The sequence below is a fragment of the Tribolium castaneum genome, chromosome 1 (assembly GCF_031307605.1).
Source record: "Tribolium castaneum strain GA2 chromosome 1, icTriCast1.1, whole genome shotgun sequence".
Classification (NCBI taxonomy): Eukaryota; Metazoa; Arthropoda; class Insecta; order Coleoptera; family Tenebrionidae; genus Tribolium; species Tribolium castaneum.
Window position 1 is genome coordinate 9,823,871 of NC_087394.1, and position 15,181 is coordinate 9,839,051.

Consider the following 15,181-nt stretch of genomic DNA (forward strand, 5'->3'; position numbering starts at 1 on the left):
CAAACCAGTGTATCTTTGTGGGGAAACCCCCAAACTCATTTTTTTCTCTATTAATGCACTTTAGAAAAATAATAGCTATTGTAATTTATACTTTCAATGAGAGATGTAATCATTAACACAGTCATTAATATAATAACCATTGTACAATTTATAATCAATCTCATTTAAAAAAATAATTCGGTAAAATACGATGTTGGCGTTTTTATAGTTTTAAAACAGCTAATAATTCTCTAATATAGAACAATGTTCCTGTTTTGAACAAATGCAATAAAATAATTAACTTTTCAATGGTTACCTCCGGCAGTTAATCCGCACTTAAACCGTCATAAATTTTCTTCCAGTTAGCTAAGAATTCGAAGAGAGGTGTATTAAAAGTTGCCCACTTTCAATTTAATTATTGCTTTATATCTAAGTATTGAGAACAGTTCAAAAAATACAAAATATTTCAGGCCTGTATTTTGAAATTAGCATTAAAAAAGTATTTTTTAATTTTCAAAACAATGCGCCGTTACGTAAAATTCCAATCAACTTGATTAATAAGCATTTTATGCAATAAAAAATATCTAGACATTTATTTCAATCAAGAATGTTTCTTGGAAGCACATTTTATAATATAAAGAAACAACGAAACACTACAAATATCAAGAAACTCTTCAAGTAAATTTGCACGTAATACGTACTAGTTTGGATTAACATTACATTAATTAATCAATAAATACAATCCACCATTCGTACAACATAATACACACCGACTACCAGCAAGTACCCCCACCATTGGAGCCCTTTTTTCATCACCACCACCACCAGGAGGCAAACTTACTCAAAATTCGTCCCATAAAAGTGAAAATTCGGTTTTGAGCCTTATCCAAAGCAAACATCCTCTTTACAACTTTTCGTCCATTCTCCTCCACTTTATTCTTAATCCCAACAGTTTCGCAGACATTAACTGGACGAATCGAACCCAAAAGTCTGTTAGGAAACTGAATCTTCTCAAAAGTTACAGGACATTCAACGCTTTCATAATTCGTTGAGATTTGTGTGGCAAAGCTGTCTCGAAATCCATTTGTTTGTCAACATCAAGCACCACTGAGTTGAATCCTGAAAAACATAAGTTTGTACAAAAAATAATTAAAAGCTGGGGCAAAAAATCAGGCTACTATCTGTAGCTAAATAAAATTTGTCCTTTTCCTTGGCTAAAATATCGATACTTGGCCCGAGTGGCACAAAACTTGTACGTTTTTACTTCTGGAAAGAAAAATGTTTGATCCACCTTTGACCATGTACTAAACACTAAATACCATAGGTGCTCTCCTTCGGGTACTTGCCCCCCGCCCTAAAAAACCAACATAATTGTTCTTTAATTAGTTAATTACCCTTTAAACAAACAAACATTTCAACAGACGCACCCCTTCCCCTGAAGTTTTTTAGTGATTTTTAATTGTCACATTGGTAACAATAAACAAAGGTCTCTTGATTAGACGGCGTCGTTATGGTGGTGGTTTTGCCAAAGTTTTATAACGTGAAAAAGTGTGTAAAAACCCTTGCTTTTTCATCAAATATGCAAAAGTTTCAAAAAAACGTTCAGTGTTTCGATGGTTGCATTAATTAGCTGTCATACGAAATGTTTTCGAGACGGTAAGTACCACCTTCGATCTGGTTGATCGGTAAAAGAAAAAATCATTAGTTAAAACGGGTGAAATCATATTTGAAATTTTTTTCTTTACTTTTGTGAGTTCGTAAAGGAAACAATAATTTAAAAAATTCATCACTAAAACACGAAAAATTAAACAAACGCACCCCCTCCCCTGAAGAAGTTTAGTGATTTTTAATTGTCACATTGGTGACAATAAACAATTGGTCCTTTGATTAGTCAGTGTCGTGATGGTGGTGGTGGTTTTGCCAATAGTTTTATAACGTTAAAAATTCTAAAAACTATCAAATATTGTGCAAAAATTTCAAAAAACGTTCGGTGTTTCGATGGTTTGCATTAATTAGCAGTGATGTGAAAAAAATTCGAGTCGGTAAGTGTCACCTATGATCTGGTTAATCGGCAACAGGAAATAAAAGGCGTGGGAAATTTTTTATTTACTTTAATCAGTTCATAAAGGAAACAACGTTTTAAAAAATTCGTCCCCAAAACACAAAAAATTAAACAGCGTACCCCTCCCATAAAGTTTTTTAGTGATTTTTAATTGTCACATTGGTAACAATAAAAAAAGTCTCTTGATTAGCCCGCGTCGTGATGGTGGTGGCTTTGCCAATGTTTTATAACGTGAAAAAGTGTATGAAAACCATTGTTTTCTTATCAAATATTGTGCAAAAGTTTCAAAAAAACGTCCGGTGTTTGAATGGTATCATTAATTAGCTGTGATACGAAATTTTTTCTAGTCGGTAAGTACCGGTTGATTGACAAGAGGGAAAAAATATTTCTTTCGTTAAATCCGGTTAAAGCATGTTTGAAGGCGTTGGAAATTTTTTATTTACGTTAGTCAGTTCATAAAGGAAACAATGTTTTCAAAAATTCACCACCAAAACACGAAAAATTAAACAAGAGCACCCCCTCCCCTGAAGTTCTTTAGTGATTTTTAATTGTAACATATTGGTAACAATAAATAATCGGCGTCTTGATCGGCTTCATCTTATTCATGGTGGCGTCCTACAGTTTTTCCATTGTGAAAAAGTGTGTTAAAACTGTTCTTTTCTCAAATATTGTGCAAAAATTTTAAAAAACGTTCGATATAATTACTAGGAATTCTGTCATTCGGAAAGGGCCGCCTACGATTTGGCGGGTAATTGGTGTTCGCGGTGGTGACGCCTTGCAGGTGAAAATTTTCGTATTTCATTTTCATTGTAAATACGTAAAATAAGAACAAAACTGAGTGCGAATATGTGAAATAGGTAAATAATATTATTCTTGCCTAGGTGTTCAATGCCAGATCAGCACAGGAACCCATGTAAAACGTTCCGGGGACTCAACTGTTGGCGGGAAAATGACGGGCGGGAAACTGTTGGGAAACTGTTGGCGGGAAAAATTCTAGCAAGTTTTGCTTAGGTATGTCTTAATTCTAAAATAAAACATGAAAACACCTAACTTGGCTTTAATAAAAAACATCTATGTATTGCATCTAATATAATCAAATATAAAAAATTTGAAAATATGAAATCTTTAATATTGGATCAAAAGACTTTTTTTCCATTCCTTTCATTCTAGAAAATAATTAATTTTTTCTATTTTTTGTTTCAGATAACTCGAGTGATTGAAAGTGTGTGTTGTGGATTTTCAAGTGCGTAACAGACATTTAGTAGTGCGCAATTTTTAAAATTTCGAGTGATTAAAGTGCCAATGGAAGGGATCTTCAGGGAACCTGGTCGCTATAATCGTGCTACAAGGATCAGGATTAAAGGGTTAGTTTTTTTTCTCTGAAAAAATTAAGCATAAATCCATAAGTTATTTATCGAAAATTTGCATACTGATGTCGTGTTTTTTATTTTCAGTCTGTTCTGTTTAAGTCTGTTCTAAGAAGAAGAGGGAACGAAGAGGACGCCTAGGGTGAGTGAATTTTAATTTTTTTTAAGTGAGGTGAGGTGTGTGAATATGTGATTTTTAATGTGAGTGCAATATTTTAGAAAACAGTAAGTATTTATATCAAAATATGAGTGGAAATTAATTGATTGTGTTGTAGATGAAACCTAATTCTCTCAAAGCTTTTGAAGAAAACTTCTGAACTTTTGACGAAGCAACTCTTAAATAATGAAGAAAAACATTCACAGCAAGATCGAGACTAAGTATAATGTACGAATTTAATTTTATCCCTGGATTCATTAATAATTTTTCCTATTTTTTGTTTCAGATAATTCCAGTGATCGTAAGTGCGTGTTGTGGATTTTTGAGTGTTTAACAGACATTTAGTAGTGCGCGATTTTTTAAATTTCGAGTGATTAAAGTGCCAATGGAAGAGATCTTCAGGGAACCTGGACGCTATAATCGTGCTACAAGGATCAGGATTAAAGGGTTAATTGTCAAAGTTTTTTTTTCTCCAAAAAATTAAGTATAAATCCGTAACGTTATACATTAAGTTATTTATCGAAAATTTGCATACTGATGTCGTGTTTTTTTTATTTTCAGTAGGTCTGTTCTAAGAAGAAGAGGGAACGAAAAGGACGCCCAGGGTGAGTGAATTTTAATTTTTTCTAAGTGAGGTGAAGTGTGTGAAGTGAAAATGTGAGTGCAACATTTTAGAACACAGTAAGTATTTATAAGTATCTAAATATGAGTGAAAATTAATTAATTAATTGTAGATGAAACGTAAATCTCTCAAAGCTTTTGAAGAAAAATTTCCAGACATTTGACGAAGCATCTCTTAAACAATGAAGAAAAACATTCACAGCAAGCTCGAAACTAAGTATATTGTACAAATTTTATTTTTATTTTTTTTTTCATAACTAATTTTTTCAATTTTTTGTTTCAGATGACTCAAGTGACTGAAAGTGTGTGTTGCGGATTTTCGAGTGTTTAACAGACACTTAGTAGTGCGCGATTTTTTAAATTTCGAGTGACTAAAGTGCCAATGGAGGGGATCTTCAGGGACCCTGGACGCTGTAATCGTGCTACAAGGTTCAGGATTAAAGGGTTAGTATACAAAATTTAGAAAAAAACTCTAAAAAAATTAAGTATGAATTCGTAATGTTATTCATAAAGTTATCTATCGAAAATTTGTATACTAATCTTGTGTTTTTTTATTTTCAGTTGGTCTATTCTAAGAAGAAGAGGGAACGAAGAGGACGCCCAGGGTGAGTGAATTTTAATTTTTTCTAAGTGCGGTGAGGTGTGTGAATATGTGATCTTTAATGTGAGTGCAACATTTTAGAACAATGTAAGTATTTATAAGTATCAAAATATGAGTGAAAATTAATTGATTGTGTTGTAGATGAAACGTAATTTTCTCAAAGCCTTTAAAGAAAACTTCTGGACTTTTGACGAAGCATCTCTTAAATAATGAAGAAAAACATTCACATCAAGATTGAGACTAAGTATATTGTACGAACTTGATTTTGTTACTTCGTTCATTATTAATTTTTCTTATTTTTTGTTTCAGATAACTCTAGTGATCGTAAGTGCGTGTTGTGGACATTCAAGTGCTCAACAGGCATTTAGTAGTGCGCGATTTTTTAAATTTCGAGTGATTAAAGTGCCAATGGAAGGGATCTTCAGGGAACCTCGATGCTATAATCGTGCTACAAGGATCAGGATTAAAGGGTTAGTTGTCACTTTTTCTTTTCTAAAAAAATTATATATACTTATACATAAAGTAGTTTATCGAAAATTTGTATACTGATCTTGTGTTTTTTTATTTTCAGTAGGTCTATTCTAAGAAGAAGAGGGAAGGAAGAGGACGCTCAGGGTGAGTGAATTTTAATTTTTTCTAAGTGCGGTGAAGTGTGTGAAGTGAAAATGTGAGTGCAACATTTTAGAACACAGTAAGTATTTATAAGTATCTAAATATGAGTGAAAATTAATTAATTAATTGTAGATGAAACGTAAATCTCTCAAAGCTTTTGAAGAAAAATTTCCAGCCATTTGACGAAGCATCTCTTAAACAATGAAGAAAAACATTCACAGCAAGCTCGAGACTAAGTATATTGTGCGAATTTGATTTTGTTTTTTTTTTTCACTACTAATTTTTTCAATTTTTTGTTTCAGCTGAATCGAGTGACTGAAAGTGCGTGTTGTGGATTTTCGAGTGTTTAACAGACATTTAGTAGTGCGCGTTTTTTTATATTTCGAGTGATTCAAGTGCCAGTGGAAGGAATCTTCAGAGAACCAGGACGCTACAATCGTGCTACAGGGATCAGGATTAAAGGGTTAGTTGACAAAGTTTTTTTCTCTAAAAAAAATTAAGCATTGATGCGTAATGTTATACATAAAATTATTTATCGAAAATTTGCATACTGATGTCGTGTTTTTTTATTTTCAGTTGGTCTATTCAAAGAAGAAGAGGGAACGAAGAGGACGCCTAGGGTGAGTGAATTTTAATTTTTTCTAAGTGCGGTGAAGTGTGTGAAGTGAAAATGTGAGTGCAACATTTTAGAACACAGTAAGTATTTATAAGTATCCAAATATGAGTGGAAATTAATTGATTGTGTTGTAGATGAAACGTAATTCTCTCAAAGCCTTTGAAGAAAACTTCTGGACTTTTGACGAAACATCACTCAAATAATGAAGAAAAACATTCACAGCAAGATCGAGACTAAGTATATTGTACGAATTTAAATTTGTTCCTTCATTCATTATTCATTATTCCTATTTTTTGTTTCAGATAACTCTAGTGATCTAAGTGCGTGGTGTGGACTTTCGAGTGCTGAACAGACATTTAGTAGTGCAGGATTTTTAAAATTTCGAGTGAAAGTGCCAATGGAAGGGATCTTCAGGGAACCTGGACGCTATAATCGTGCTACAAGGATCAGGATTAAAGGGTTAGTTGGCAAATTTTTTTTCTCTAAGAAAATTAAGCATAAGTCCATAATGTTATACATAAAGTTATTTATCGAAAATTTGTATACTGATCTTGTGTTTTTTTATTATCAGTTGGTCTATTCTAAGAAGAAGAGGGAATGAAGAGGACGCCCAGGGTGAGTGAATTTTAATTTTTTCTAAGTGCGGTGCAGTGTGTGAATATGTGATTTTTAATGTGAGTGCAACATTTTAGAACACAGTAAGTATTTATATCAAAATATGAGTGAAAATTAATTGATTGTGTTGTAGATGAAACGTAATTCTCTCAAAGCTTTTGAAGAAAACTTCTGAACTTTTGACGAAGCAACTCTTAAATAATGAAGAGAAACATTCACAGCAAACTCGAGACTAAGTATATTGTACGAATTTTATTTTGTTTTTTTTTTCATAACTATTTTTTCAATTTTTTGTTTCAGATGACTCGAGTGACTGAAAGTGCGTGTTGTGGATTTTCGAGTGTTTAACAGACATTTAGTAGTGCGCGTTTTTTTACATTTCGAGTGATTAAAGTGCCAATGGAAGGGATCTTCAGGGAACCAGGACGCTATAATCGTGCTACAAGGATCAGGATTAAAGGGTTAGTTGTCAAAGTTTTTTTTTTCCAAAAAAATTAAGTATAAATCCGTAACGTTATACATAAAGTTATTTATCGATAATTTGTATACTGATGTTGTGTTTTTTTATTTTCAGTTGGTCTATACTAAGAAGAAGAGGGAACGAAGAGGACGCCCAGGGTGAGTGAATTTTAATTTTTTCTAAGTGCGGTGAAGTGTGTGAAGTGAAAATGTGAGTGCAACATTTTAGAACACAGTAAGTATTTATAAGTATCCAAATTTGAGTGGAAATTAATTGATTGTGTTGTAGATGAAACGTAATTCTCTCAAAGCCTTTGAAGAAAACTTCTGGACTTTTGACGAAACATCACTGAAATAATGAAGAAAAACATTCACAGCAAGATCGAGACTAAGTATATTGTACGAATTTAAATTTGTTCCTTCATTCATTATTAATTATTCCTATTTTTTGTTGCAGATAACTCTAGTGATCGTAAGTGCGTGTTGTGGATTTTCAAGTGTTTAACAGACATTTAGTAGTGCGCGATTTTTTACATTACGAGTGATTAAAGTGCCAATGGAAAGGATCTTCAGGTAACCTGGACGCTATAATCGTGCTACAAGGATCAGGATTAAAGGGTTAGTTGGCAAAGTTTTTTTTCTCTAAAAAAATTAAGCATAAATCCGTAATGTTATACATAAAGTTATTTATCGAAAATTTGTATACTGATGTGTTTTTTTATTTTCAGTTGGTCTATTCTAAGAAGAAGAGGGAACGAAGAGGACGCCCAGGGTGAGTGAATTTTAATTTTTTCTAAGTGCGGTGAAGTGTGTGAATATGTGATTTTTAATGTGAGTGCAACATTTTAGAACACAGTAAGTATTTATATCAAAATATGAGTGGAAATTAATTGATTGTGTTGTAGATGAAACGTAATTCTCTCAAAGCTTTTGATGAAAATTTTCCAGACATTTGACGAAGCATCTCTTAAATAATGAAGAGAAACATTCACAGCAAGCTCAAGACTAAGTATATTGTACGAATTTTATTTTGTTTTTTTTTCATAACTATTTTTTCAATTTTTTGTTTCAGATGACTCGAGTGACTGAATGTGCGTGTTGTGGATTTTCGAGTGTTTAACAGATATTTAGTAGTGCGCGTTTTTTTACATTTCGAGTGATTAAAGTGCCAATGGAAGGGATCTTCAGGGAACCAGGACGCTATAATCGTGCTACAAGGATCAGGATTAAAGGGTTAGTTGTCAAAGTTTTTTTTCCAAAAAAATTAAGTATAAATCCGTAACGTTATACATAAAGTTATTTATCGATAATTTGTATACTGATGTTGTGTTTTTTTATTTTTAGTTGGTCTATTCTATGAAGAAGAGGGAACGAAGAGGACGCCCAGGGTGAGTGAATTTTAATTTTTTCTAAGTGCGGTGAAGTGTGTGAAGTGAAAATGTGAGTGCAACATTTTAGAACACAGTAAGTATTTATAAGTATCCAAATTTGAGTGGAAATTAATTGATTGTGTTGTAGATGAAACGTAATTCTCTCAAAGCCTTTGAAGAAAACTTCTGGACTTTTGACGAAACATCACTGAAATAATGAAGAAAAACATTCACAGCAAGATCGAGACTAAGTATATTGTACGAATTTAAATTTGTTCCTTCATTCATTATTAATTATTCCTATTTTTTGTTGCAGATAACTCTAGTGATCGTAAGTGCGTGTTGTGGATTTTCAAGTGTTTAACAGACATTTAGTAGTGCGCGATTTTTTACATTACGAGTGATTAAAGTGCCAATGGAAAGGATCTTCAGGTAACCTGGACGCTATAATCGTGCTACAAGGATCAGGATTAAAGGGTTAGTTGGCAAAGTTTTTTTTCTCTAAAAAAATTAAGCATAAATCCGTAATGTTATACATAAAGTTATTTATCGAAAATTTGTATACTGATGTGTTTTTTTATTTTCAGTTGGTCTATTCTAAGAAGAAGAGGGAACGAAGAGGACGCCCAGGGTGAGTGAATTTTAATTTTTTCTAAGTGCGGTGAAGTGTGTGAATATGTGATTTTTAATGTGAGTGCAACATTTTAGAACACAGTAAGTATTTATATCAAAATATGAGTGGAAATTAATTGATTGTGTTGTAGATGAAACGTAATTCTCTCAAAGCTTTTGATGAAAATTTTCCAGACATTTGACGAAGCATCTCTTAAATAATGAAGAGAAACATTCACAGCAAGCTCAAGACTAAGTATATTGTACGAATTTTATTTTGTTTTTTTTTCATAACTATTTTTTCAATTTTTTGTTTCAGATGACTCGAGTGACTGAATGTGCGTGTTGTGGATTTTCGAGTGTTTAACAGATATTTAGTAGTGCGCGTTTTTTTACATTTCGAGTGATTAAAGTGCCAATGGAAGGGATCTTCAGGGAACCAGGACGCTATAATCGTGCTACAAGGATCAGGATTAAAGGGTTAGTTGTCAAAGTTTTTTTTCCAAAAAAATTAAGTATAAATCCGTAACGTTATACATAAAGTTATTTATCGATAATTTGTATACTGATGTTGTGTTTTTTTATTTTTAGTTGGTCTATTCTATGAAGAAGAGGGAACGAAGAGGACGCCCAGGGTGAGTGAATTTTAATTTTTTCTAAGTGCGGTGAAGTGTGTGAAGTGAAAATGTGAGTGCAACATTTTAGAACACAGTAAGTATTTATAAGTATCCAAATTTGAGTGGAAATTAATTGATTGTGTTGTAGATGAAACGTAATTCTCTCAAAGCCTTTGAAGAAAACTTCTGGACTTTTGACGAAACATCACTGAAATAATGAAGAAAAACATTCACAGCAAGATCGAGACTAAGTATATTGTACGAATTTAAATTTGTTCCTTCATTCATTATTAATTATTCCTATTTGTTGTTGCAGATAACTCTAGCGATCGTAAGTGCGTGTTGTGGATTTTCAAGTGTTTAACAGACATTTAGTAGTGCGCGATTTTTTACATTACGAGTGATTAAAGTGCCAATGGAAAGGATCTTCAGGGAACCTGGACGCTATAATCGTGCTACAAGGATCAGGATTAAAGGGTTAGTTGCCAAAGTTTTTTATCTCTAAAAAGAAATTAAGCATAAATCCGTTATGTTATACATAAAGTTATGTATCAAAAATTTGCATAGTGATGTTGTGTTTTTTTATTTTCAGTAGGTCTGTTCTAAGAAGAAGAGGGAACGAAGAGGACGCCAAGGGTGAGTGAATTTTAATTTTTTCTAAGTGCGGTGAGGTGTGTGAATATGTGATTTTTAATGTGAGTGCAACATTTTAGAATACAGTAAGTATTTATATCAAAATATGAGTGAAAATTAATTGATTGTGTTGTAGATGAAACGTAATTCTCTCAAAGCCTTTGAAGAAAACTTCTGGACTTGATTTCGTATTTTTGTTTTTTGTAATTTTTTTAATTTGTAATTTTGACGACAACTTTGTAACTTTTGTTTAATTTTTTCTATGCGCAATAATTATTAGTAGAACATTTTTATATCACAGCAGTAAGTATGGGTGTTTAGGAAAATACGAGTATAAGACGAAATTAATTTTGTTGAAGTTAAAACGTCGTATTATTGCAAAGCTTGGACAAAATTTTTGGATTTTTAACTGAGGGGAGACGAAGGAGATGCCACAAGGTGAGTGAGTTTTATTAATTTTTGTGGTTCCCGCATCTTAGTAAATAATTATTGCCAACGTTAACTGTTACGAATGAAAAATTTTTAATTTCTAATGAATTATCGTTTTAATAAAGGCCACATAGTGTAAAGTCAGTTAGAAACCATTAGTTATGTACACTTCCTCATTTTTTTTATCTTTTTAAACAAAAAATATTCGCGTTTTGTACCAACCTCTCATACAAAACTTACTAAGGTCAATTACAGATGACTGCAGATGACAGCTGACAGATTGTTGACCAACTGTTTTTTTTTTAATTCGAAAATTTATATTACTGACAATAAACAAGAATGGTGTGTGAGGACGTTTTAAAAATAAAGAACCTACCTAAAGAACTCAGCGATGCGGAAAAGGAAGACTTTTTGAAGCACTTCGGAGCATCAAAAGTGAAGATTATAACCTCAAAATCATGCCAAAAATCGGTCGCCTTCGCCCGCTTTGATTCGAAAGAAGTGGCCCGAGAAGTGCTATTTCGCCTCCACCAAGCCTACATATTGAAAAACCGTTTGTGTGTCGAATATGCAGTCCACGACATAGGTTTACCAAAAATCAAAAAGGTCGAACAAACCACAGCCACCAACAAGGAGCACTTCAAGTCGTTTGTCACGAAATTGAACTCATTCAACAGTGCTGTGGGATTCCAACAACCACCGCCCCCTCACCTCAAATACGTGTACCCCAAAGCCAATCGCCTCACAATCAACAATATTGGCCATGCTTTGGCCACTGTACCGAAATTTTACACGCAAGTGTTGCACTTGATGAATCGAATGAATCTGCCGCCACCGTTCGCACTTCCGGACCCCGTGAGACAGAGGCCCCCACAGCAGCCTCAGCCGAAGCCTGCAGACCCGACTCCACCTAAGCCCCAAGAAAGTTCGTCCGAATCGGAGCTAGAAAGTGACGAAGAATCGAAAACAAACAAGGAAATAATCCCACAAAAGCGCGTTTTGAGACAGAAAAAAGCGGTTAAAAGGCCTAAATTTATTAAACCAGCGGTCGCAGTTGCCTCAAGTGGGGCCAAGCATGAGCCTGAGGATGTTTTTGAGAAATCGGATGTGCAAACGCAGCGCAAAATCGAGCTGAAAGTGTCTTCGACGGCCTTAGATGGTAAAGGAATATATTTTTTTGATAATTTTAAAATTCAGTTTCGAATTAATAAACGCTTGGTGAAAATAGTAAATAATGCTTGGTAAAAAATAAAAAAATAATGACCGCTTGATAAAAATTAAAAACGTTATGTAAACTCTTCTAAAGATTATTTTTATTTAAAAAAAATGTGTCAATGCAAGTTTTTTGTCTAATAAGAGCAATTACACTGTTTACTTTCTCCTATAAAATACGTCACTTGCTGTGTCCTTTCTATTTCTTCAAAAAACTTTTTTTTAAGAAATGTATTTTTTTGAATTTTTACATCAAAAATTGTTAATCCATGCCTAGCATGTCAAATATTTATTTTACTAATTGGGTGTTAAAAACCTAAGTAGGTATGGCGTTTTATAAATACTAGTATTATTATTTTTTTAACAAATTTTGTTTAAAAATACATAGTTACCACCATTGCTACTTAACATTTAGATTATTTTAATTAGCATTTAAAATATTTCACCTAGTAAATCTTAATTTATTACATAGAATTTTTTACTAGGGACCGGATTTTTGTGGATAAAAACAAATAATAAACTTTATTTAGGTTTCAAAAAAGGTGGGAAAAAACGGTCATTAGGTATTAAAAATCTGATAATGTAGATACATATTTTTTAATTCCCACTTCAGGAAAAATAAAAACATACTTTTTATTGCAATACTTTCCTTTATAAATACAAGTAAAACGAAATAATTCTTTAAATAAATAAATAAATTCTTTATTGCATAAAAAGCTATAAGGGCAATTAATTAATCGGTTAACCTAAATATAGTTTTAAATTTTCTGATGTAAAATTGATATCTCTGCGTTATCAATATTTTTTCATTCAGTAACAATTTTTATTTTCAGTAGATTTCTATATCTAGAATTTGTTGGACAGTCTCAGTTTGTTTTCCAGTTTTCCATAACTTCTGGAGTATTTTTTATAAAAATTTTTGTGTCAAATTTCAAAGTCTTTTTCCAAAGTAGCTTGAACTTGACTGAAACAATACTGTGCTTTTGCAAGGACTCATGAATCTTTAGAAATAAAAGCAACCTTAAAAAATATTTAATATACAATAGTATTTCCCACTGAAAGTAACTTAACGCTGAGAAACTAAAAAGCTGAAATATAAAGATCTAGTAAGTAACCGAAAAACTAAGAAACTGAAAAAACTAGAGAACAGGAAAAGAGAAACACTAAAAATTGAAACACTTACATTCTGAATAAACTTAAGAGACTGAAAAGCTAAAAAATTTTATACTGAAAAGCTGAAATACAAAAAAAAACAAAAATAGGGAGATTAAAATTCTGTGCTAAGAGCGGTGGAAAGAGGGAGAAATTAAAAAACTATAGAACTGCAAAATAATAGCATTAAGAAATTGGAAAACTGAAATTATAAGATAGTGAAATCACGAAAAATTGAAAATACAGGAAATGAATAAGAAGTATGGGGAAAAGGGAAACTAAGAAACCAAAAACTGATGAGATTAAAAGACTGGAAGCCTGTGAAACAAAAAATCTCTAGATGTAAAATTAAAATTCTATGAAATTGAAAAATCTTACTCAATATTAGTTAAAAAAAATGAAAAGATAAATTATTTTAAATTGGAAACAACTTTGGATGCTTTAAACATATTTAGGATACAAGTGATAGTATAGATACAAGGCAATTTAGAAATTTAGGAAAAATTAAAATACTATTTACATTTTTAACAAAACAGATTTATTTTGAGTTTGAAAAAATGGCCTTAACGATTGCGGGTTAAGGAGGTTTCCTAAGATCCGCTCTCTGTTTATTACCAAGCATTTCGATTACTTTACGTAACAAATTTTTACCTAGTATTTACAATCTTTTATTTACAAAGTGACTATTACTTACCTAACCGTTTATTAGTTTCTATAAAAAACAACGATCAATTTTTCGGCGACGTTCCAGTCCTAAATTTTTTTAAACATTATAATTTTCATTTCATTCAATGTTTAAGAGAATTTAAGGCCTGAAGAAGAGATAATAAAATCTCGAACCGTCTCCAAAAATTCATCGTTGTTTTTTCAAATCCCAAACCTTCATTTTTAATTTAAAAATTATCAGGTAAAGAAGAAGAGGTGGAACAACACGTTGGGACCATTCCATCGTGCGAAGCGGACGAAAGCAGTGCTGAAAAACCCGAAAAAACTGTTATCACAGCTAAAGAATTGGCCGCCAATCAAATCCCAGAAAAAGACCTTGATGTGCTTCCAGTTTTCAAGAATTATCATCCAGGGGCACCAACTTGCCGATTGTATATTAAAAATATCGCCAAAAATGCCGAGTTGAAAGATTTGGAGTATATTTATAACAGGTATAAGGTGGAGAGTGATGGAGAAAACCCCTCCACTTTTGATATAAGACTTATGCAGGAAGGGAGAATGAAGGGGCAAGCTTTCGTTACTTTAAGTTCAGTTGAAATCGCACAAAAAGCATTGAAAGAAACCAATGCGTATATTTTGAAAGATAAGCCTTTAGTTGTAGTGTTTGCGAGGTCAGCACCTACGAAAAAAGCTAACTGAAAATGTAAAATGTGAATAAAAGGCGTTGTTTACAGTTGTTGGCTTCATTATCCTGTCAGCAAATCCAGACACAGTTTTGTGTCATTTTACAATTTTTACCCTAAACTTAACATTTCAAGCAGTGTTCACTGTTGTTTAGAAAATTTTAAAGCAAACAAAAATCAAAACAATGAAATAGTAAGAAAATTACAGATTTTTCATTGGGAAGTAATTTTAAGTGATTATTAATTATTTTAAGTTTTAAATTTTCACACTAGATACAATAAAAAATACACATTTAATTATTTAATTTTTGGAAAATCATGTCAGTAATTGTAAATCTTAATTGTTTCAGTAATATTCATAATGTCATGAATAACTTTTTTGTGAAAGAATTATGTGTATCTATGAAGAGAAAGAATAATTTATCTATTTTAAATACTAATAACTATATGACTATCTAACTAAAACGTTTTGAATTTTTTGAAAGGATGTACTGGAAATCTTATGCAATTTTTCAAAATTTTTATTTTGTATTAATTCTATTGTTGATTCTACTTGACAGGCTTCTTAAACTTAATCCAAACACAGAATACGCGCTAACACAGACTAAAAAGTCAGTAAGTCAATTCCAATAATTACAATAATTTGCTTTTTTCGAGTCTTTTGAAATCATTAATTTTGCAAAAAACTAGTCAAAAAAAACACCATAGTAGTGTTGGC

At 32.1% G+C, this 15,181-nt stretch overlaps 1 protein-coding gene across 1 annotated transcript; it reads left to right on the forward strand.

Moving 5' to 3' along the window:
• The first annotated feature begins 11,005 nt into the window (after positions 1–11,005).
• Positions 11,006–14,513, forward strand: LOC659607 (RNA-binding region-containing protein 3). Its single transcript, XM_001808849.4, has 2 exons — positions 11,006–11,909; positions 14,022–14,513. The coding sequence occupies exons 1-2, from the start codon at positions 11,090–11,092 to the stop codon at positions 14,477–14,479; spliced, it is 1,278 nt and encodes a 425-aa protein (XP_001808901.2). The 5' UTR covers positions 11,006–11,089; the 3' UTR covers positions 14,480–14,513.
• Positions 14,514–15,181: the final 668 nt, after the last annotated feature.